This window comes from Polyodon spathula, chromosome 12 (assembly GCF_017654505.1).
Source record: "Polyodon spathula isolate WHYD16114869_AA chromosome 12, ASM1765450v1, whole genome shotgun sequence".
NCBI classification, from domain to species: Eukaryota; Metazoa; Chordata; class Actinopteri; order Acipenseriformes; family Polyodontidae; genus Polyodon; species Polyodon spathula.
Genome location: NC_054545.1, coordinates 5,435,067 through 5,460,271, shown reverse-complemented (window position 1 = coordinate 5,460,271; position 25,205 = coordinate 5,435,067). Strand labels below are relative to the sequence as shown.

Genomic DNA, 25,205 nt, shown 5'->3' with positions numbered 1-25,205 from the left:
ATTATTGACTCTTTGAAGCTAATCTTCACTGCTGCTACACGATATCATCGCTTGAATATAGTTTTTTTTTTTTTTTTTTTTTAACCATTTTGAAACATTTGTTCTTGTATTGCAGGACAGTGGTGTTGCAACCTTGTCTGCTGAAAGAATAAACCACTTTTCACAAGACCCTTATCAAAAAGAGTAAGTTCCAGTTGGTTTGGTTTTCATTTTGTTTAATTGTAAAACTTTTGCATATACATTATTCACTCTGTCAAAAAAAGAACAGAGATTGTCCCGAAAGCAGAATGATAATTCTGTACTGTAATTCTCTTCTACTGTGACTTCTGACATTTGTACGACGAGATGACAACTTTTGCACCGAGAACTGATTAAATGCATTTTTTTTTTACATAGAACAATACTGTGCTACAGGTATTGATTAAAAGGCTTTCTACTCTTGTATCATTTGTTATTGCTATTATAGTAACGGATACTCATGTGATCCAAGTTTTCTGGTCACCCTTAAAAGCTCTGGATAGAAAGGAGTTTACGGTATCAGTAAAGATTGACCTCATCTTTTCAAATTTTAAAAGCAGTTCTTTCACACTGTGTTAATAAAAAAAAAAAATCTTTTGCCATATCTAGTTCACGCTTTGACCTAACGTAATGGATTTTTTTTAAAAAACCGATGCATCTATCTTTCATTTTGAAACCAATGCATATCATCTTTACCATTTCTAAAGAGAAGCATTCAGCCTTCATCCTTGAATGTTAAGAGAATGATTCATCAAGTCATATATTGTTCATGTGAGGGAATCAGTGAGCATTATATGGCATTATGTGTGTCTAAAAGATCATTTCTTGTTAAAAACAAATGGGTTCAAGTATAAATAATAGGAAAAGCATCTGAAAAGTCTATTACATGCTGATGATAGCATTAATCTTTATGTGTAAGAGATCCCCAGCTACTATTCCAAATGGCTGCTTCATGGAATTGATGAATGTATTGAAGTGATTAAATGGGAATCAGGTATCTGTAAATGTAAAGCACATCTGTAACAATTGTAATAATTTAAAACCAGGACCATTGTAGCAAAAACGTTTTTGGGTAAAATTGGTGAAAGAAATTCTGTCACAGGTGTACTGCTTTATATGTGTCCCCTTTAAGGACAAAGTCATACAGATGCATGCTTTATTATTCCAGTTTTGCACTGATTGAGTTACGTTCTGCTCGGATCAAGATCAAATGCCATACTTTCCTAATCAAGTAATGCCCCCTGCAAATCAAGTGCATTGACTGTGGCATTTGCACACAGTGATGTACTGTACATTAGATGCAACCCCTTTATTGTTAACTATTGTCATAAGTGTTCAACATTAATACACATATGTGGTTGCTTTTTTATTTTCTTTATTCCCTTTTACCAGAAAATGGGAAGTGTGAGCCAATCCAAGTAACACAATGGGCTTAACTAGACACCGCTAACTGCAGTAAAACAGTACAACCTGGAATGCTGTATATTTGTAATTATAATTCCATACCTAGAATCCAATACCTGTTTTACTCTCTAACTGATATGACATTACTACTATATGTAAATCCACATGGACTGTATATAGATTGAATCAAACAAAACAAAAAAACTACATTGGCTTTAGATTTGACAAGTTTTTCAACATTTATTCCAACAGTTTTTGGTTACCATTGATAGGAAAAAGAGACTGGCACCAGGTAAGAAGCCTGTTTAGTGTCTGACACTGTTAAGCTACTGTACCATTGTACTGTTCTGTTGTATCCTATTTTAGGACACACATGGGCTGATATTGTAACAATATGAATGCTATTAATGTAGCTGAATCCCACTGTTCTGAAAAAGGAGCTGGTCCTAATAGAATCATAATATTAACAACTGGAAGTGATTGACAGAGAGTGGTCATAATGGTTAGCTGGCCAAAATGAGGAAGTCAGAATAATATTGAAAACAAATTGATAACGGTAATAGATTTATGTGGTTATGTAATCAATAAAGGCTTCATAAAGTAGGCACTATAGTATACCTTTGTAAGATCGGTTTGAGCTGTGGTCCCTTTACTCATTATAAAGTACTGTGAACCTTAGCAGTCAAAGCTTTTTGCTTTTGTTGTGAAATTAAAACGAGTAATGCTGTACAAAACAAGTGATCAACTCAAACCGTGTATTTTGGTATCTGTAACTATTACCTGACACATACAACATAGCATCTGCACTGTGCCTTGCAAAAGGCAGGCATGACTCAATTGATAATCATCTGAACTGCAGAAGAGATTATCCACATTGGATCATTGCTTCTTCTATTGTGAGGACATTGAAAAAAGAAGTGGAGGTACTCCATGACCTTCACTTGGCGGTCGAAAGTTTGCCACAATAACTTGATGGTCACTTAGTTTACCTGTGTGACAATGGTCACCAGACTTACTGCTTTAGTGTGTGAGACACAGAGCATGAATGATGGACAGATGGAATGTGTGATTTCAGTGTATCGTGACTCGCTTCATCATAATGCAGACAGTAATACATCTAAACTGCGGTTTACTAGTATTATTTTTTTGCATGCTACCAATTGAACCTGGTAAGTTTGATTATTATAAATACCCACTGTCTGTCTCTGTGTTTCAGTTTAACCCCTTGTCTTCCTTGTATCCAGTGGATGTGGTTACAGATGGCTGCCACCGGAGGTGCTCTTCCTCACTCTGTAAAAACAGGTAACCCCTTTCATCTTCGCTATGACAAGCAATTAACCAACACCACTTACCCTTTCAGTCAACAGCAGTTAAAAGAGAGTCGCTTAGCACAAGCGCTTCTTATAACTGGGAGGTTAAATAATGTTCCAGAATCCATCAAAGGCTTTATATTCTGAATATGTATTATCTATTTAAATATCCTTAATATGTCCCTGTGAAGCAATACCCTGCAAAAATCATGTGCAGGGCTCATGGTTCTATTATACTGACTTGTGCAAGACCTGTCTGGAAACACATGCTTGTCTTTTTAATCTGAAAAACAACGCTGAAAGTGTGTGGTCTGAATGGTGAGAGTTAACTTATCTCTTTTGGTGCTTCAATTACACAATCATACTTTTATTTTAAATTGATATTACCAATTAATATTGTTCATTATTACATGTTCAAATAATGGAATTACTTTTATCTGCACAGAGGTTATTTTCGTTTCCAATACAAGTACACTTAATTGGCCATACCGGACCCCCAACACTATGAATATATCCGAAACGGATTGTACTAATACTTGTTGGAAAAATCCTTAAACGGACTTAGAGGAAAAATTTCGTAAAGTAAAAAAAAAAATATATATATATATATATATATATATATATATATATATACATACACACACACACACACACACACACACACACACACACACGCACACAGTGGCTTGCAAAAGTATTCAGACCACTGACCAATTCTTTCATATTACTGAATTACAAATGGTACATTGAAATTTCGTTCTATTCAATTTTTTTTTTAAAACACTTAAACTCAAAATCAATTATTGTAAGGTGGCACTGGTTTTATGTTGGGAAATATTTTTGAAAAAAATAAAAAAACCGAAATATCTTGCTTGCATAAGTATTCAACCCCCACACATTAATATTTGGTAGAGCCACCTTTTGCTGCAATAACAGCTTTAAGTCTTTTGGGGTAAGTATGTACCAGCTTTGCACACAGTGTTGGGGTGATTTTGGCCCATTCTTCTTGGCAGATTTGCTCCAGGTTGTTCAGGTTGGTTGGACGACGTTTGTGGACCACAATTTTCAAATAGTGCCACAGATTCTCAATGGGATTGAGATCAGGACTTTGACTGGGACACTGCAGGACATTCACCTTTTTGTTCTTGAGCCACTCCAATGTTGCTTTGGCCTTGTGCTTGGGATCATTGTCTTGCTGAAAGGTGAATTTCCTCCCAAGCTTCAGTTTTTTAGCGGACTGAAGCAGATTCTCTTGCAGTATTGTCCTGCATTTTGCTCCATCCATTCTTCCTTCAGTTGTAACAAGATGCCCAGTCCCTGCTGATGAGAAGTATCCCCACAGTATGATGCTGCCACCACTATACTTAATGTAGGGATGGTGTGTCTTGAGGCATGGGCAGTGTTAGGCTTGCGCCACACATAGCGCTTTGAGTTTTGGCCAAAAAGCTCTATCTTGGTCTCATCTGACCACAGAACCTTTTCCCACATCGCAGCTGGGTCACTCTCATGCTTTCTGGCAAACTCCAGACGTGCTTTCAGATGGTACTTTTTGAGTAACTGCTTCTTTCTTGCCATCCTCCCATACAGGCCAGTGTTATGTAGAGATCTTGATATGGTTGACTGGTGCACCATTACTCCACTCCAAGCCACTGAACTCTGTAGCTCTTTCAAAGTGATTGTTTGCCTCTCTGTGGCTTCTCTCACAAGTCTCCTTCTTGTTTGAGCGCTGAGTTTTGAGGGACGGCCCTTTATTGGCAGTGCCTGGGTGGTGTGAGGCAGCTTCCACTTCCTGATTATTGATCCAACTGTGCTCACTGGGATATCCAAACACTTGGATATTATTTTGTACCCTTTCCCTAATCTATGCATTTGTATTACTTTATCTCTAACTTCTGTAGAATGCTCTTTGGTCTTCATTTTCCTTCAGATTCACAGCCTTACCAATGATCCTTCAACAGTGGGGTTTTTATCCAGAAAATGTGGCAGCAACTTTAATGGTTCACAGGTGGAGGCCAATGGCAAGGTAATTGTGTCCTCGTTAGGGCAATTTCTTTCATCAGTGCAAACTGGGAGCTTCCACAGCACAGGGGTTGAATACTTATGCAAGCAAGATATTTCAGTTTTTTATTTTTCTTAAAAATATTTCCCAACATAAAACCAATGTCACCTTACAGTAATTGATTCTGAGTTTCAGTGTTTAAAAATAAAATATCAAACAGAACAAAATTTCAATGGACCATTTGTAATACGGTAATATGAGAGAATTGGTCAGTGGTCTGAATACTTTTGCAAGGCACTGTGTGTATATATTGTAAACGATCCTTTCACTTTTCACGTTCGTTGCCCCTTTCAAAGTAGACCCAGGACACAGAAATGGAATTGATTTAAGTGCTGACGCGCACTTTTAATAAACGCCAATCAAATAAATTAAACAAAACAAACAAACACCTAGCTCCTTCCTGGAGCACTAACTATACAGTCTGGAACCTAACTGAACCAGGACAGCTAAGCTGTTTACCTGTAACCCAAACACAACTCACAAGGTTTAACACAGCACTTTACCTTGACTGCTTGGAAGCAGACCACACCTTCTGCCTCCCTATGCACAGCAGCCTGGAACAGACTGGCTGCCTCTCTTAAATACCCTGCACCTGGCTCTAATTTACAACTACCATCAGGTGCAGGGGATTACTAAACAATTAAACAATTACACAATTAAACCCCATAATACCCAAATGTGCATTCTCACAAGGTTTTTAGCAGGGAAGGATTTTAACCCCCCTCCCTGGTACCTTACAATAATATATATATATATAGTATATATATATATATATATATATATATATATATATATATATATATATATATATATAGTACTTTACTGAAATATGTGGCTTAGGAAATAGTAAAACACAGCAGCACTGGCCAACCTAAACAACCTTTTTCATTTTTTGTTTATCAGCAACAGGAACTTACTTTGTATAGCCATAATGGTGTGATTACTCCTCAGGTTAACAAATGCTCTATGATAGTGAGACAACTGTAGTCAGATTTTGATGTAATTACCCTTTTATGAACAGCTCTGAACTGTTTCTTTTAGAGTAAGGTAAAAATTATACATAAAGAGATTACTGTTTTATGCTGAAATTGATAGTTGAATAATATTGAAACTTAGCGCATACACAATACATGCTGAAAGCATTTCTGCTTTGGAAAGAGTTCAGGAACTGGTTCATTCAAAACTGCTCAAAAGTGCAGGCACACACAATGATATTACACTAAAGCATTTTCCATTGGGATTATTTACAGTCCCAATTCTTCCAATATTTCCATTTATTTTTTGTAATTTTGTATTTAAGTTTATAGCTGAAGTCTCCAGGTAGTTTCTCATGTATTTTCTATAACATGTGTAACAAAGCAGTATTAATTTGCACGAGGCCTACTTTTCCTTATAATGTAGTTATTGTTGGTATTTAAATGTAAATGATCGTGCAGTTTAGCTTGCTAATTTGCAGAAGTGCTCCTGTCCTATACAGGCTGCTGGGAAGGTATATGATTTTAGAAGGGAGCGGCAGTCCACCTTCAGCATAATTTCCATACATTGTCTCCCAGTCTCCCCCTTAGTGGAGTGTAGAGGTGCTAAGCCTGGTTACCTCTTGAAAATGCATGAGGATATTATATCATGTATTACAGCCCAGCAACGACAAAGGATCTGTGGATGTATCTGTCTCTTCAGATAGGTCGCTGTACTGTTGCTGTCCACAGTGCTGATATTGACATTTTGAATTATTGTTCATATTAATATCGGCTGAACATATGCCTACTGATAACTAGGGGCCTGGAAAATTCACTGTATTTTTTTTTAAAAGAAATTCACGAAGGAAAAGAAGAAAACAACCAGAAAACACATGTTCTATTTACCGTATATTATATATTTTACTGATGTAAGTTGCCTAAAATGTGTTATTAGTTCATCAAGAACATCACACAAAATATAAGGCTGAAACATTTTAACATTTAGCTACTGAGTCAGCGCTTTAAAATGTTTATTGTAACATTGGATCTCGAGTCGCTGTTGTAATAACCTTTAAAAATGTAACAAACGTCTGCTGGAAACAAGTAATTTAAAATGATCTGTGTTGGCTGCATCCTTTAAAAAACAGACCTTTTTTTTCTATATCTGAATTTTTTTTTTTCCCAGATGAAGTTTAAAGTATTCTGCATGCTAATTGATGTCTGTTAACAGGTTCTTAAGACCTTGCTATGCTTTCATTTAACAGGGAGGCATTGGGGAATATTCTTAATTCCTTTATAAAGAACTGAGCTCTCTTTTTTAAAATTCTTCAAAAAGTAAAAGTCGTACTCCCAAATGAATGGGATGGTTTCCACAGTCTGTCTGTCTGATGTGTACCATTGGAAATACCAGGAGAATTAATCTCCTAAAGCTTAGGTATGCACAATATATCCATATGTGGTTGTGTGGTTCTTACCTTGATGCCCAGCAATACATATTGACACCTTGATCTCTGAACATGCTGAACTGATTCGGTAATGAAGATTGAATGAAGATGTTCCAATAGTGCGTCACTCTGGTATAATGGTAGGATATTCTCAAGTTCTACCAAATAATGCCACTAGCGTAGAAAAACAAAAAGTGACTTTTTCATTAAAATGTTTAGTCTTCCTCCATAGACAACAGGGTCTCATAATTGATATTTAGAAAACTAAAAAGGACAACAGTTGATGCGGCTAATAGACCTTGAGAAAAGACGGTGTGCTAGCTTGTTTGTCTACCTTTAAAATAAGGCATACAGCCCAAAATCTCGCACAATACGTCTATCACACTATCTTAAATGAGAGCGGGGTTCTGGAAAATATAGCATTACACGTCCCCACATGTTGCTACAACTTTTTACACTAACGTACCTGTGATTTTTCTTTTCTTTGTTAACATTCTGACAACTTTTTACACTTCTAACTTTAAAGTCTGTTTCAAAGCTCTTTTCAAAATATCTGCTCTAGTGCACTGGGGTTTGAGATCTGTCCTCTAAATCACTGCAGGAAGAGAGATTAAAAAAAAAAAAAAAAAAAAAACAACGAAACATAACAAGTGCTCTGGCTTTTCTGTTCCATACTACATCGTGGATCGTTATTGCTGTGTTACCTGTTTGACAATGTGGACAATAATCCTTACACTATCAGTGCACTAGGTGGACGTTTTGAAAATAGCTTTGAAACATACTTTAAAGTTGTAAGTAAGAAGTTGTCAGGATGTTAACAATGAAAAGAAAGATTACAGGTATGTTATTTAAACAGTTGCAGCAACACATGGGGATGTGTAACCCTATTACTCTTTAATAGATTAGCAGTAAACAAAGCAGTGAAGTGTATGGAGATGGGGACTGGATTCACTGTGGAATATAGTGGGATGGTTCAGCAGCTTCTAAATGCCCCTCCCGTTGTCTGCCTTGTTTCATACTCTCAGGTTTGGCATTGACTTATTAATGTCTGAATGACATTTGTGCAGTAAGATAAATCATAGTCTTGCACCAGTCCTTTCTCAGCTTCACTTTAATTGTGAGATCTATGTGTCAGCAGTTAGTATATTGGTGTGAGTGGCCTATTGACTATTGTTTTGCAAGCATTGACTGAACTCTCCTGGGACCCTAATCCTTTCTGATTCATTTGAATACCTCTATTCATCTTGAAAACCCTTTTAAAACTAAAACCTGTGTGTAACTAATGAAAATAGATTGAGATTTTGCATTGCCTACATTTGTCTCTCTGTTATTTATTATTTTTAATTGATGTATCTGTTTTCAGGTTTGGACGGCAGAATTATCTATGACCCTGGAGTCAGAGCTGTTTTCTTTTTTAAACCTCGTGAGAGTTGTTATAAAACCCTATCAGGCTATCATTAAACCCAGGGACAGATGTGGCTCTTAGTGCACTGTAAACTTTTTGTTATGCAAAGTTAGTATCTCTCTAAAGCAATTCTACGTATGTAAAATATGAAACATCTAGTGTGCTTTGGTGATAATTTGGCACACATTTACTCTGCAGAATACAGGCAATAGTGGAATCTAATATTATTTTCTGCATAACAAATTGAACTTTATTATAAAATATGGAAACTCAAACAAATTGGATGTGGGTTTTGCTGTAAACGGGGTTTTGTCATTCCCAGACTATATAAATGCCCCTGTACAACATAAAATATATAATATATATATATATATATATATATATATATATATATATATATATATATATATATATATATATAGCTCTGGAAAAAATTAAGAGACCACTGCAAATTTTTCTTAAATCAGCATCTCTACATGTATGGCAGCCATTCCATTCCAGTGTCTGTTGAATTCCAACACAGGCATACCTCATTCTACTGAATGAGGTACTGATTAGGGGATCACCTGAACCAAATCTTATTTAACGAGGAAAAGTATAAAAACCACTCCTGTGGTCATCACTATCCTCTTGCAATAGGACCAGCTGGATGGCAAAACAGTGCTAGTACTACCTCAAAAGTAATTGGAATCAAAAAATAACTATTGGCCATGCCCAAAGAGTTGAAAAGGAAAGGTTTGAGTGAGGAAAAGAAGGGTTCAATTCTGCCTTTACTGGCAGAGGGGTACAGTGAGCGTCGGGTTGCTTCCATCCTTAAAATTTCAAAGATGGCGGTTCATAAGAACAAGGTCAAGCAGCACACATTGGGGACAACAAAGCTACAGACCGGCAGAGGGCAAAAACGACTCTTCACTGACCGGGATGACCGCCAACTCATTCGAATGTCACTCAGCAACCGTAGGATGACATCAAGTGACCTGCAAAAAGAATGGCAAACGGCAGCTGGGGTGAAGTGCACGGCGAGGACGGTTCGAAACAGGCTCCTAGGGGCAGGGCTGAAGTCGTGCAAAGCTAGAAAAAAGCCCTTCATCAATGAGAAGCAAAGAAGAGCCAGGCTGAGGTTAAAGACCATAAGGATTGGACCGTAGAGGACTGGAGTAAGGTCATCTTCTCTTATGAGTCCAGTTTTCAGCTTTGCCCAAAACCTGGTCGTCTAATGGTTAGACGGAGACCTGGAGAGGCCTACAAGCCACAGTGTCTTGCACCCACTGTGAAATGTGGTGGAGGATCGGTGATGTGCTTCAGCAAGGCTGGAATCGGGCAGATTTGTCTTTGTGAAGGACGCATGAATCAAGCCAAGTACAAGGTTGTCCTGGAAGAAAACTTGCTTCCTTCTGCTCTGACAATGTTCCCCAACTCTGAGGATTGGTTTTTCCAGCAGGACAATGCTCCATGCCACACATCCAGGTCAATCAAGGTGTGGATGGAGGACCACCAGATCAAGACCCTGTCATGGCCAGCCCAATCAACAGACCTGAACCCCACTGAAAACCTCTGGAATGTGATCAAGAGGAAGATGGATGGTCGCAAGCCATCAAACAAAGCCGAGCTGCATGAATTTTTCCGCCAGGAGTGGCATAAAGTCACCCAACATCAATGTGAAAGACTGGTGGACAGCATGCCAAGACGCATGAAAGCTGTGATTTGAAAATCAGGGTTATTCCACCAAATATTGATTTCTGAACTCTTCCTAAGTTAAAACATTAGTATTGTGTTGTTTAAAAATGAATATGAACTTATTTTCTTTGCATTATTCGAGGTCTGACAACACTGCATCTTTTTTGTTATTTTGACCAGTTGTCATTTTCTGAAAATAAATGCTCTAAATGACAATATGTTTATTTGGAATTTGGGAGAAATGTTGTCAGTAGTTTATAGAATAAAACAAAAATGTTCATTTTACCCAAACACATACCTATAAATAGTAAAACCAGAGAAACTGATAATTTTGCAGTTTGCACACACACACACACACACACACACACACACACACACACACACACACACACACACACACACACACACACACACACACACACACACACACACACACATATATGTGTGTGTGTGTGTGTTAAAGTTTTCACATGTGGCAATACTGTCCTACAATTACTAAATTATATTGTGAACATTCCACTGTGTTATGTTAGTGAACCAGAGCTATATTTTAAAACGCAGTGTTTGCATCGTTAAAGTGTACTGCAGCTACTAATCCTTTCTTTGTGAACGTGCTAAGTGAAAAACGACAATTCAAAAACCGTCAAAATCTATGAAGGTAGCAAATCCGCTGAATTTAATACCAGCCAAAATTTCCCATTATACTGTGTGTGTGTATAATGAGCTATATATATATATATATATATATATATATATATATATATATATATATATATATATATATATATATATATATAAAACACTAAAGAATATTACTGAACCAAATGGCATGTAGAGTTTAAGTGCTGGTAAATTAAAATGTGTTTGATCTCTATATGTGGTTGTATAATCTAAAAGAGCCTTCATAAAGAAGATAGTGTGAGTAAATGCGCACTGGAAACAGTTAGCCCCTCCACCCTGTATATTCTTCTGGACTGCACTGGCTGCTGTAGGAGCCCATTGGGATTCACCTTGCAAAGTGGTGGAGAGATCCATTACTGTGTGCTATAAAAATAGACAGACAGATGGATGAAAGCATGACAAAAAAGACACGTGGGCATTACTTTTAATCCTGTAGGCATGCTTTGTGAAATAATGCAGTGTTTAAATGGCAATCGATTTTGGAATTAAAAAGTTAGTTTGTTAAGATTTACTGTTGGGAGTTCAGTGTCTCAGCTCTTTATCAGCCGTGCAAATGGCTGGTTATACGCTGTCCAACAGAGGTCCGATTGAAGGATCGATAGCTGCATGATTTACTAACTGGAGTACAGGTAATCAATAAGCATAAAAGTAAATGAAATATGCATTACTGGGATTTTATTATAGAGAGGGAGAACAGGGAGAGAATAACGCTCAAGCCATTAATTTTTATAAGTATTGATTATACAACATACCCCCCCCCCCCCCCCCCCCCCCCCCCCCCCCCCCCCCCCCCTGATTTACAGGGTTTGAGGTCACAGAAAACATAGTATGTTAAAATCAAAGTAACAGAATCTTTTATTTTAGAAAATTAACCACTTAAAGGTTTTGTAGCACACTTTTTTTCAATCCCAGTATATTTGTTCTCATCTTGGACCCTTAAACAGTACCAACCACTCTTCATTACTTTAAGCATTTTAATAAATAACAAAAGCATACCATTGCTGTGTTGTTGTGTAAACCGCTCTCCCCATACTCATTATATGTGTTGCCACCCTACTGCAGAGCTGCTTAAGCCAAGCTGATGACAAGCAGTAGAACTGTTCTGGAGTTTACATGTGCGGTTCATTTTGCATCAGTGTTGTGTATTCGCTGTATTCAATTCCTCCCTTTCCACAGGAGCAGCGAACAGCAATTTAAACCGTGACCTGAAGTTTACAATATACTGCTTAAGAGTGTGAGACACCTTCCAGCAGCTACGATAGGTGACCTCCAGGTCAAAGGAAAAGGGCATTTGTACATCTGAACTTGGAGGTGACAGACACAATTTTCACACCTCCTGTCGCTGGGTGATATGTCATTTATTATAAAAAGTCACAGCTTTAACAGATTTGTTCTCTTTATTTAAAAAAAATGAAGGATTACCTTCATGCTAATCCGTTTTATGTGTTTTACTGGTTTAGGATTACAAAACACTTGATACATTTCAAAATCCAGATACATTTCACGCCTACATTTGTAAACAGGTGTTGGCCAGTAAACCTCCTGTACTTTTTTTTTTCTTCTTTTAAAAGACAGACAAGCGTGCATCTGGGATTGCTGTGCACTGGCGACATAAAAAGAAGAAGAAAAACGACCACAGCTCCTAGTTCTGCAGCAGGTAATTTATTGTTGTTATTATGTGCGGTACAAATCTATAATTGTGTTCACATAACGCCAAAATAGCTATACATAGAAATGGAGTTTTGATCTCAAACATTATAGGATGTATGTGTTTGTTCATTTTAATACAATAATACAAATATATTCACAAGGAAAAAAATTAAAACTCAACAGATCAAAACGTTTACTTGAGCAAAAAGGTATATTAAAATACTAGAAAAGGTGAAGAAATAAAAAGAGTTTTATTGAAGACCCATGTTAACTGTGATATCTGTTTCGGACAACACTGCTGTTGATTTTAATTTGGCATATCTCGTCATGTTTGCTGGATTGAAATCTGAATTGCTTTGTCCACCTCGTTGCTAAGAGTCTCCCTCTCTTTGCTGTATCTCCAGTGATGTTTGCCATTTAAATAACAAATGCTTGCAGTTACCTGATTTAGTGCGGGTTGCTGGCCCCTGATGTATATTAATACCACAGCGCAGTACAGTGTACAGAGGTCCATCATTCATTGGGATAAAAGAGGTGGAATTTAAAAACAGCCTATGTTTTACTGGGATACAGATCACATTCATTTATTGTACTGAGTGATGGAATGGCCCATAACTCTGTCCTTCACCTCTGTGTGCCACTTCGGTTCTAATAAAACTAGAAAACAGAGCCAGCTGCGTTCCTGTAAAATAGAGGTTCTTAGTGTGAAACCTAAACGTTTCTTTTCTGTTAGCACTGACGTCTAACAATGATTTCAGTATAATTTCAGGATGAGCTGGAAGTGGATCTTGGTTGTACCCTCTGTGGTGGCGCTCCTGAAATGGGAGTGCTTTAGGGTGGCACTGTATTGTGGTTGAATTAAAATTGTTTATTACTATTCCTTCTTGTTTTCAATAGGACTAAAATATACAGTGATTAACATTATTAAAAAAGCAATCAGGATTTGGATATAGATGTTGAGTATGCCAGACAATATTAGATTTGTTTTGTGATTTGATGAAGGAGACGGGGGGATTGTCAGTCTCTGCCAGCAGCTGAATAACCACTGCTGTGGACTTGATGCCGAAGCTGCTTAACATCACACTGCTGTAAAGCTCTTAATAAAAAGTGAAGATCTCTTACCCTTTCTCTATATGGACAGTGTTTGAGGCAGACAGGTAGCATCCCCTGAAGACTGCAGTGTGTTACATTGGAACGGAACACAGCTGTTGTTTTGTCTGCTCCTTTTACCCCATTTGCACTTGCCAGCCGAAGCTGAAACATTGGAATTGAAGTGTGCTGTGAAGAAGTTATCAGTTACTCTGCCTGTTTATGTTAGCAGCCTCCGCAGCTGCATGGGATTACATTGGCCACACAGCATGCTCGTAGCTGGCATTTCTTCTTTATTAACCCCACAAGTAGCCAGTCCGTTGTGGATAGTTTCCTAGTTACTACATAGTAGAAAGATGCTTTCATTTAAAACCCACCCAGAAAATATTTAACACCAGTACGAATACATATTTTGCTATGCTTGTTGTAGAGTGCTGTCAATATCAAGATCTCTGTGGGCTTAATTCCTTTAAACGTTTTTAAATAAAATCTAATAAATAATTAGACTTAAGGCTGTGCAACTGCAAATCCGTTGCATCTGGTAGAGAAACAAATAGCAAAAGTATCGTGGCTGCTTTTATAGTTGCAAATACATTCATTCTTTAAACAGTAAAAACAGTTCACGTATACGAAGGGAAAGGGATTCACTAATTCATAGTGGTACTCTCTGTATTACTAACACCTTTTTTTATTTGGAAAAGAAACACCCACTTCTGTGTGTTGTTGAAATGCTTTACCTTTGTGTGCTCCAGTGGCCAGGTCGGTGACAGATCACCTGTGTCTGGGCCTCTTGGTTATTCCCCGGTGGGCCGGCCCTCTCTCATTATCCTAAGCACGAGTGTGAGGGCCACATGGCAGCACAAGACGAATAATGGTACATTTCAGCAATCAGTTCTGGTGACAGAACTGCAGCCCACCGCACAATTCCACCTGCTCACGTTCCTTCCGATTGTCCTTCAAATCCACGGCTTCTGCCAGTGAAACTGTGGAAAGTTTTTAGAAAAGGGGTGGGGGAGACATATCCAGCAGCGCATCAATAAAGATAGCATAGACTGTATGGGATTTTGCACATTCATTCATGTGCATTTGAAGTGTTTTAAAGTGTTTAGCTCATCCCACCTCCATGTGGCTGGTCTGGTCGTCATACTGCAGCTGTAGGTTCACCTGCCTGGAGGTTACTGAACATGGCCAGATTGCTTCACATAGTCCTTCATTTAGAGTAGCAGATACTCTGACTTGGCCTTTCTGGAGATTAATTCTATACCAAAAAAAGCATTAACTTGTTAAAGCCTAGTGGAGACATTGGCAGTTTCTTTGAAGATAGTGCTTCAAACATGTCTAGCAATTTATTTCCAAAATACTTTAAATATTTTCAGGATGTTTTAAAGTGTAGTTGTTTAGCAACCTGAATCATTTTTAACACAAATTTGGTTCAGTCCTGAATCATTGAGTCATTGAGCTGGTTTGCAAACAACCAGGACAGAAACCAGCAGTCCCAGAAGAAATATGAATCAATTATAATTCTCCCTCCTGGATCTGTTCAGAAGGGAACTCATCTAGAATGCCTAACCATAATGGAGATGCCAAAGGGACCCACAAATGAATGCTGTGTGTGTTATCCTCCAAGAAAGCACAGAGCCTTATAATCGTATTTATCCTGCCTCCTTGTGTACCTGATGCAATGTATACTTCATGTTGATGTGTATGAGTAACCTTCACAAACTCAAATAGTTAATACAAAAATCAGGGGGTGGGCAGTAAATTATTCCCTTATTGTTACCGACAGCTAGATAAAAATATGTATCGTAAAGGGTACATCGGCACTACATGAAAGATAAAACATAAACTATCCCACCTTGCTGTTCCGAATGTATTTGGTCATTGTATAATAATCCACACGTCTGCATAATGCCACTGTGCTATGTCCGAAATCACTGTTCTCGAGCAACACATTTTCCTCAGCAACACAGCGTGACTGTACACAATGAACGACCGAAATAATGCCAGACAATATTTCAACATCAGATTGTTCAGGCACTGATAGGGAAATTGAATTTGTGGCCTAATTCGACTTTCCCACTCAGCGGTGTGCAGACCATTATGCATGTGTTGTGTCAGGAAATGCAAACAAATACAAAGGATGAAGAAATGCAATATGTATTTTTTTTAGGTCGGATCATCTTCAAAGACCTCATTCCAAAAGGAAATGCATCGTTTCCGAATCTCGTTTGCTAGTTTATTTGATACGTGTCCATTCTGCAAACATTTGGAATCAGCTGGAGCTATAGCTAAGACTTCGGGGACGTATACTGAAATAACACAGTGCTGCTGTAATTGTGGGTAGGTCCCTTCATTAGTTGGAAATGAGAACAACTCCATCTTGTTTTTCTTTTCCCCACAACCACTTACACAGCACAGACTTTTAAAAAAAATATGTATATAATTGAATGCAACATTAATCATAATAATACAATTAAATACAACATGTACAGTGTGAAAGATACTACTACACAAAATGAAAGCAGACGGACCATGTTTGTCACACAGACTAGTTTGTTTCCAAACGGAGGTAATTTTGCTAATACAATGCATCATTGGGCATGCGCCGGTACAGTTCAGAGCACTTGTGAGGGTACATGCGGAAGTCATGTTGTTTGGCTCAGAAGAGATGCTTGAGAACGGTGATTTTGGACATAGCAGTGCATATGTTTGGGTGCGTACAGATTATTATACAATGACCAAATACATTCAGAACAGCAAGATGGGATAGTTTGTTTTATCTTTCATGCAGTGCTGATGTACCCTTTAACAACCTAAAAACAACCCCGTAATCTGTCTTTCAAAACTTCTTCTGATGCTGGAAAAGAGAAAATGTTTATAAATGAATACATATGTTTTTGTTCTGAGGGATACCAGTTATATTATAAATCTTTTCAGGTACTGTGAATGTAAGTCATAGTGGTCTACTCTCTCACTGACAATGTGTTTAAGGTTAATGCACAAGTAACTGAAAACTAACTTGCAGTGCCCCTTTAAATGAGATCCGGTATGTAAATGCAGCATGTATACAATGTCTGTCTAACTGCAGATTAGATAAATCCAACACATGGAAGTCGATACCAGTTTTTTAAATATATTTGTTTTAGGCCTTTACTGTCAGACTGTCCTTCTGTATATAATTGTCATCTGTAATAGATGTGTGATTCTTCTTTTTTTTTTAATAAAGCTTGCATTCCCTTCCACGAGGAGAGTCGGGGTGAAGCTGCAGAGGGTGCTGGAAACCATCGTAGTCCTGTAAGCCTGGAGTCCACCAGAGCGGGAGGGCCTTCGATGTCTGAGAAGCCTGATTTTATCAAGCCAGCCAGTTTCTTCAGATCACGGAGGGAGCAGGAGCACGACTGAAACGTGCTTCTCTTTACCAGCCTGGTTAAGTTTGTCTAGGTCACAATCAAAGGCATACTGTAGGTGCTGTAAATATAACTTCCACAGGGGAAACACGTTTTGTCTTTTAAATTACTGGAGGGCATTAAACCTATAAATGCACCCCAGTTCAATCAGCACAGCTAATATTGTTCTTTACATATGTTTAGCAGTGGTGGGTAGCGACCTCCTGTCAAAATAGCACTGTGTAAATGACACAGTGCAAATAGCAGGATGGTGACGTTCCTAAGACCTACCATTTTAATAAAAATGAAATGTTTTTAAAATGTTTGTGTTTTTGCTAAGGCAACTCTTACACTCCAGAGAGTAGGGAGCATTTGGAAATACACAATGAATTGGTGCTTTGTGGTTTTCTGTCCTTTGGGAGTCTTATTGTATATTTCAGGTTCAAACATTAAAGAAAATAAGTGAAACACTAATTGTGTTATGCATGTGTCCAAGTTCACCTGCCTATAGTGACCACTCTTGACAAATTTCCATGTTACGTATTTCATCTGTTAAAATCCGCAGGACTTAAAGATTGCTTTGCAACCCATGAGTGGTGGTTAAAGGCTGGTTTCACTGTAACGGATATTTTAACTGTGGTTTGCACAGTATAGCAAATTGAATAATTGTTTGTGTGGCCATGTCAATTTCCAGTATCCTCTTACAGTATATTCAAGTTTATAAATTATGTAAATAGTACAACAGTATCTAGATACAGTACAATACTGTATCATTCTTTGCATTTTTTATTAACTCATGACTTACTTTTCCAGGGGGTTATAATCTACTGTATCCACAGCTCTCTCTAGGTAGAATTGGGATCTAGTGTTCAATCTGTTCAAATACAGCCTCTGCTATCAAAAGAAGGCTTCCTGATTCAAGTATGAAAACACTATATTAAAAAAAAAAACATTGCTGACATTTGATAGACTACGCTGTAGAGTGCCACCTCTACGAGAGGAGTCATGGAAACGCATTCTCAATAAGTCACAGGTTGAGTGAGCTGAGCGGGTCTCTGTTCCCAAAAGGTATGCTTGAGCTGGCCAGTGGTGGTAGAACAAGTAGGAATCATGGCCTTCCCAGAGGCAGTTAACCGTCACATTGGTGATGCCTTTTTTGCAATAACATCACCTGCATATTCAGGGAATGGATTTCCAATCGACGGAATGGAATCGGAGTGTGTAGGAAGTTTGGAAGTGTCACATGGGTGCAATCAGTTGCCTGCCCTGTTACAGTTAAGAAATCCAGAGGCCTGATAAAACTCATATTTCATTCCCTGTAACGATTACCTGTCAGCGGAAAAAGAGATGTATTGATCTGTTTTCCTTTTTAAAGCAGCAGTCACCTGACAAAGGCACCTAGAAAAGCATGACTGAGTGATGCCCACAGCGTAACCCACTGTGGAGGTGCTTCAAATGACCCGGTGACAAAGAAATATAATGCAGCTATAAACTCAACGTGAACTTGGGAAATACACAAGACTGTTTCATACTCTGACACTGTCTCAGACCAGGTCTCTGGCTGTGTCTCAGACCAGGTCTCTGGCAGTGTCTCAGACCAGGTCTCTGGCTGTGTCTCAGACCAGGTCTCTGGCTGTGTCTCAGACCAGGTCTCTGGCAGTGTCTCAGACCAGGTCTCTGGCAGTGTCTCAGACCAGGTCTCTGGCTGTGTCTCAGACCAGGTGGCTGTGTCTGGTCTCTGGTGTGTCTCAGGACCAGGTCTCTGGCTGTGTCTCAGACCAGGTCTCTGGCTGTGACTCAGGACCAGGTCTCTGGCTGTGTCTCAGACCAGGTCTCTGGCTGTGTCTCAGACCAGGTCTCTGGCTGTGTCTCAGACCAGGTCTCTGGCTGTGTCTCAGACCAGGTCTCTGGCTGTGTCTGGCTGGCAGTGTCTCAGACCAGGTCTCTGGCTGTGTCTCAGGACCAGGTCTCTGGCTGTGGTCTCTGGCTGTGTCTCAGACCAGGTCTCTGGCAGTGTCTCAGACCAGGTCTCTGGCTGTGTCTCAGACCAGGTCTCTGGCTGTGTCTCAGACCAGGTCTCTGGCAGTGTCTCAGGTCTCTGGCTGTGTCTCAGACCAGGTCTCTGGCTGTGACCAGGTCTCTGGCTGTGTCTCAGACCAGGTCTCTGGCTGTGTCTCAGACCAGGTCTCTGGCTGTGTCTCAGACCAGGTCTCTGGCTGTGTCTCAGACCAGGTCTCTGGCTGTGTCTCAGGACCAGGTCTCTGGCTGTGTCTCAGTGGACCAGGTCTCTGGCTGTGTCTCAGGACCAGGTCTCTGGCTGTGTCTCAGACCAGGTCTCTGGCTGTGTCTCAGACCAGGTCTCTGGCTGTGTCTCAGACCAGGTCTCTGGCTGTGTCTCAGACCAGGTCTCTGGCTGTGTCTCAGACCAGGTCTCTGGCTGTGTCTCAGGACCAGGTCTCTGGCAGTGTCTCAGACCAGGTCTCTGGCTGTGACTCAGGACCAGGTCTCTGGCTGGCTGTGTCTCAGACCAGGTCTCTGGCTGTGACTCAGGACCAGGTCTCTGGCTGTGTCTCAGACCAGGTCTCTGGCTGTGCCTCAGGACCAGGTCTCTGGCTGTGTCTCAGACCAGGTCTCTGGCAGTGTCTCAGACCATGTCTCTGGCAGTGTCTCAGGTACCAGGTCTCTGGCTGTGTCTCAGGACCAGACCAGGTCTCTGGCAGTGTCTCAGACCAGGTCTCTGGCAGTGTCTCAGACCAGGTCTCTGGCTGTGTCTCAGACCAGGTCTCTGGCTGTGTCTCAGACCAGGTCTCTGGCAGTGTCTCAGACCAGTTCTCTGGCAGTGTCTCAGACCAGGTCCCTGGCTGTGACTCAGGACCAGGTCTCTGGCTGTGTCTCAGACCAGGTCTCTGGCAGTGTCTCAGACCAGTTCTCTGGCAGTGTCTCAGACCAGGTCAGCTAATGTAGAAATTAGAAATCGATGCCAAAATGATTATTTTGACATTCAAAATGCAAGCAAAGAAAAGCTAATATACAAAATAGTTTTACTGAACATTTAATGAATGTATTATAATGTAAACTTGGGTTTACTGAAGGATGCACTTGTTTTTCTAAGTAACTGCTCCTTACTAAGTAATCCAGATTTATGTTTGTGACAGGAACTTCTTTTTATGAGACCAACTCACAACCTCCAAACACAATTGTACTACTGGTCATGTTTTGCTTGTTGAAAACAACATTGGCCTGGTTGCCTCTACTCGGCTGACATTGAGTTGTTGGTGCAGTGTCATATTCCTCTTTTATAATGGACTTGGTCTTTTGTTTTCATACAAGGAAATATGTTCCTTCAGCAAGCAGGTTTAACTGTTGTACACTTGTTGAGTAATTAGCCTTATAGGTTACAGTTCTATCAGAATTTTTTGAAAGAGTAGAAGATAAACAATTGTGAAGGCACTCTTGAATGCCATTGCAATAAAATGGTAGCATTGTTGCAACTTATTTGAATACAAGGACATTGTGACCCTTTTACCAAGCTGAATATTAGCCCTTGATCAAAATATAACAATTCGTTACCATTTTCACCAAAAATTACAAATTACAAATCACAAAAACTTGTGAATGTAAGATTGTTTCTTTAGAAACTGCCATAGTGTAGTTCTACAGAACACATACTTGTCTTATAGTTTTTATTTTTAATGTAACTGTTTATTTTAAATTTAGTTTAACTGGTATTAAGCTGTTATTAGGTGTAGTTGAAATGGAATAACTTCTAGTAACACAGCAAGTGTTTCATTTCTGACTTTGTAATAAGCTAGTTCGACTAGCATTTTGTATAACGTAATGTCCAGTACAGTAAGCTATTCTAGTTGCATTCTTTGCAGTTCTGGAGAAATGACTCGTACTAAAATAGGGGCCACTTTACAGTATTATACAGCAATTCATGGTGTTCTTATTGCATTTAATATTCTAACCCTTCCAAAAGCTACACTCCATCATTACACCTGACTCTAAGGCATTCCCGTGCTTGGGTAATGGATCCTTTATAATTAAACTGAAGTCCAAGGTATTTCGCTTGGTACTGCTAACATCACAGGGGCATTACGCCATACACATTTTCAATTAGGCTGCCCAGGGTGGCTAATATTACTGCTTGGTATTCCTTCTTTAATGGAGGAGGGTCCTTAGGCAGCTAACCCTTGCAGTGAAGAATTAGCACAACCATATCTAGTTGTCTTAATAATTTTAGCTATGAAAGCATGCGTAATTGCTATGTTGCTATAAACTTATTACTTGAAGAATGTTCCCTGCCTTGAAAGCTCACTGTATGTATTAGTCAGTGTTAAATGTATTACAGTATTAACACTGATATAAAACATCTATTCATTTTTTAATTCCTCTCGTTAATACAGACGTAATAATTTTTAGCAATGTAAATTATCTTGTAACCTAGTAGGGGCCCACATTGTCACAATGAGAGGCAAAAGAACATTTTAAATCAGGCATCTAAAATACTGTAAAAGGTACAGCAGTAGCAAAGGGTAATGACATGTAAATTATTGAGAAATAGTTTGAAACTGGAACTTCAAAGATGATTCAAAAGGGTTGTTTCATACAGCATTAGTGTGCAAATGCTTAATGAATAGTACCCTAAGTGTTATGCTTGTGGGAACTATATATTGTACAGTAAGTCCCAATTAAACATGCTTCTGTATGTATCTTCAGATCCTCTTTAGAAAACTGTGTTGTTGAGTCACATGTTTGTTAGTGTTGCACATGTATTCACACGTAACCCTACAGAAATGGCCCAGGTGCAGCAGGCTATAGTGTCTGCTCGTGTTCTAGAATGTAATCGGACTCCTGGTTGTCTACAGCTCATGGCATGATTACTATGTTTTATATTCTATTTCCAAAAGCTAAATATTTAAATGTACACTATAAATTAGATTGAAGATTTCCATATTTTAAAGGGGATTTTTAGAATTAACATTTTTACGCCAGTAAAACTTTGACTTGACAGTTATGGGTTCTGATTTAAGTCATTTAATTAAATATGTTATTTTTGTAAATATAAACTAAGATACAAACGTCCAGTAACTAATAAGTAAGATGCTTTACAAAATGAAGATTTTAATATGATTTTAAATGAAGTATTAAAAAATACCGGTAGGTAATGTAATCATTTTAGCTCCTAAATTTGTAAGGTGGTTATGCTGAGTTTAGTACCGAATCGCTAGATAGATGGTTGAAGTCTGACCTCAGTCCGTCGTAGATTGAAGGTGTTAAACACTGAGGTAAGCACACTAAAAGGCACCTTAAGTTCTTGAACTATAACCTTAGAAGAGTAACATGTTTGAGGAACACTAACATTGCAGGTATTTAAAAAAAAAAAAAGATTTACTTTGCACAAACATATGAGTGCTGTTTCTTCCTAGTCTGGATGATTTGTACCTGTATTTTCACTATATTGTATAGGTCCTTAAGTATACATGGAAGTAGTTTATAAAACAAGCATGTATTCTGACAATAAACACCCTGAAGTATTCATCTGAGCTTTTTGTGTTTCTTTTTTTAATGTGGTTTGATTTTCATGTTTAAACTTCTTTTGGATTGCCCATTGTACGTTTATTAGACAACAATGCATCCACTTTTCTTTGCTGATATAGTGGAACTGTTTTTTTAGCTAATCCAAGGAAGTACCTTGACTTCATCATGAAGGTGTGCTCTGGGCAGTATCAACAGCAGCCTAGAGAATCTTGAGCACAGATTAATTAAAGTAACTGTTTGAAAATATTGTTTTCAGCGTATTGTTGGGAACAAAATATCATAAAATAAACAACAGGTAAGGTCAGCATGGAACAGTGGAGCAGTCCTGTGATGTTACAGAACCTATTGCAGATAGTGATCACCCAAGTTCCCCTGCTAGTGCAATCACATACAGTATTGCTATTCTCCTGTGTCAAAGCTGAAAAACGTAAGAATGCAGGCTCCCAGCAATAGAATATTCAAATACGTTTGTGAACTAACGCAAATCTGTACTAGTTATCATGTATTTATATATTTATTTTTAAAGATTAAGAAACATGCTTTGTACATGGACTACCAGGCTTGCTCTGTACTTTTTTATTTTAAGTTGGTTTCTTTTTGAACAAGACTTTATATTGTGACCAAGCCAATCCATATAAATATACTGTGTTAAATAATCAGTAAACAAAAAAACAGCTGTCTATTAAAGAATGCTTTTTGATGGTCCCTTGAGCAGTCGATATAAGCAGGTCTTAATAAAAAAATATATATTTAGGTGGATATTTTTTATTTTGAGGTGTAGCATGTTCAGTCCATGTACAGCATGTTTTGATGTATCCACTAGGCTGCTTGGAGCCTGCAAGAAGCAAGCATAGATGAAGAAAAGACATTCAGTTGCATAGAGTCTTCCATTATCCAAGACAGCCTGCTTAACAGAAAACACCTTAATATTATAGCACCAGTATCTGCTGGGTGACACACACAGTCTAAACACATTACAACCAGTCATGAGAACTGATATCAGTAAATACCAATTTACATAGGGTGCTGCTGGAAAAGTAAACTATAACATCAAAACAGCCAGAAGGATGAAGTCACTGAGCTTATCATGTTCTGCATTTACTTTAACTAAAGAGAAACAAGTCATGAAGGATGTATGTATGTTTATTAAAGTTCAATAAAGATAAATACATTGACTGTTCCTCAATTCCTTTTTATAGAGTGATGACTAACAAGATATGGGGAGTTTTACCATTAGAGCCCATGCCATGCTTCTTGTCGTTCCACGGTTGGGATATGGAACCCCTTTGTAAGTGTTGAGAACCTGAGCAAATCATTCTTTGCACCAGTAGTCAGAGCTACAAATTGCATCTCTTGCTTTTTTTTCTCCAACAGATTGATGGCGAAATGGAAGAAAAATCAATGGCTTCCTCTAGTCAGAAAGAGTAAGCTTTGTCATGTTTAAGAGTTTGATATGCAGTCAGGGGCTCAGTTACAAGGCCAGTTGCTACTACAAATCAGTCACTTTTCAGCCACTTTCACCACAGATTTCTGAGATTTCGGAACAGGAAAATTAGATTTTACTTTGATTTACATTTGTATTTTATTTTTCATTTGTTCTGCCCCCTTTCTTCGGCTCCTGCCTGCTGTTTTGGGAAGTTAAAGTGGCAAGTGGGAAATGATAAGTGGATCCTCAGATTGTGTGTGCTTGTGCAGTGAGTCACAGTAAACATATGGAACATGTCTTACGGGATTCAGGTCTGAATCGCTGGTCTCAGCTAGGGGCTGTGGGACTTCACTTCCCTGTCACGGAATCCTTTTCAGTGCCGTTTCTGTGGGAGAAATGGATCAGTCTACAAGCTGGAAAACAGGTGTCCTGCATTTCCACTGGTACTTTCATACTGATATTAGTTGGCAGTTAATGTTTACCTTATGGTTCTGGCCCTGTGTGCTTCTGGCTTTCTATAGATTTTTGTCATTGTACCGGTACTGTACATCTTAGTAGGTGACCACTCTGGACGTTTCAAACTGGACTGCAATTGAGAGAATGCTTACTAGTGACAGTATGGCGCTACTTTAAAGGAGTGCTAACCATGCATTAAACTCCATTAAACTGAAGTGTACAATCCAAAGGCAAAGAAAAAAAAGATCTTCAACAGAAGGAAAGAGGGCCCTGTGTTAATGTTAAAATGAATACTGAAACCTTGGTTGGCACCCCTTTAATGACGGGACCCTGTTCCCTATACTTAAACATGCAACCCCTGGGTTGCGAACACCAGTAAGATTGATAATGAATGTATAATTGCTGTTATATAGATTATTAAAATGGACTCTAATAATGTTCTGTAATTTGATATAATGATCATAAATGATCAATCTGCACAATATGTAATACCTTTAATCTAATACACATTGATCACTTTCACTTCTTTTTAATTTTAATTTTAACTCTCACTCATGTACAGTACTGTATTTCCTTGGTGCACTGTAAAGCTTGGTTCAGGCCAATAACAATAGGTTTCTCTGTTCCCCCCTTTGCTGTAGAGCCAGTAATGCTATTTCTTTTCATTTTTGTGGCATTTTAATCAGTGCATTATGAGCTTCT

The 25,205-nt window shown here is 38.6% G+C and overlaps 1 protein-coding gene across 1 annotated transcript in view; it reads left to right on the top strand.

Moving 5' to 3' along the window:
• LOC121324949 (G patch domain-containing protein 2-like) overlaps positions 1–18,792 on the top strand; it is a 28,561-nt gene extending 9,769 nt beyond the window's left edge. Inside the window, exons 6-10 of the mRNA XM_041267160.1 lie at positions 116–183; positions 1,675–1,714; positions 2,639–2,724; positions 12,527–12,612; positions 16,921–18,792. Of these exons, the coding sequence (XP_041123094.1) occupies positions 116–183; positions 1,675–1,714; positions 2,639–2,724; positions 12,527–12,612; positions 16,921–17,096 (456 nt within the window). The 3' untranslated portion in view covers positions 17,097–18,792. The remainder of the gene's footprint in view (positions 1–115; positions 184–1,674; positions 1,715–2,638; positions 2,725–12,526; positions 12,613–16,920) is intronic.
• Positions 18,793–25,205: the final 6,413 nt, after the last annotated feature.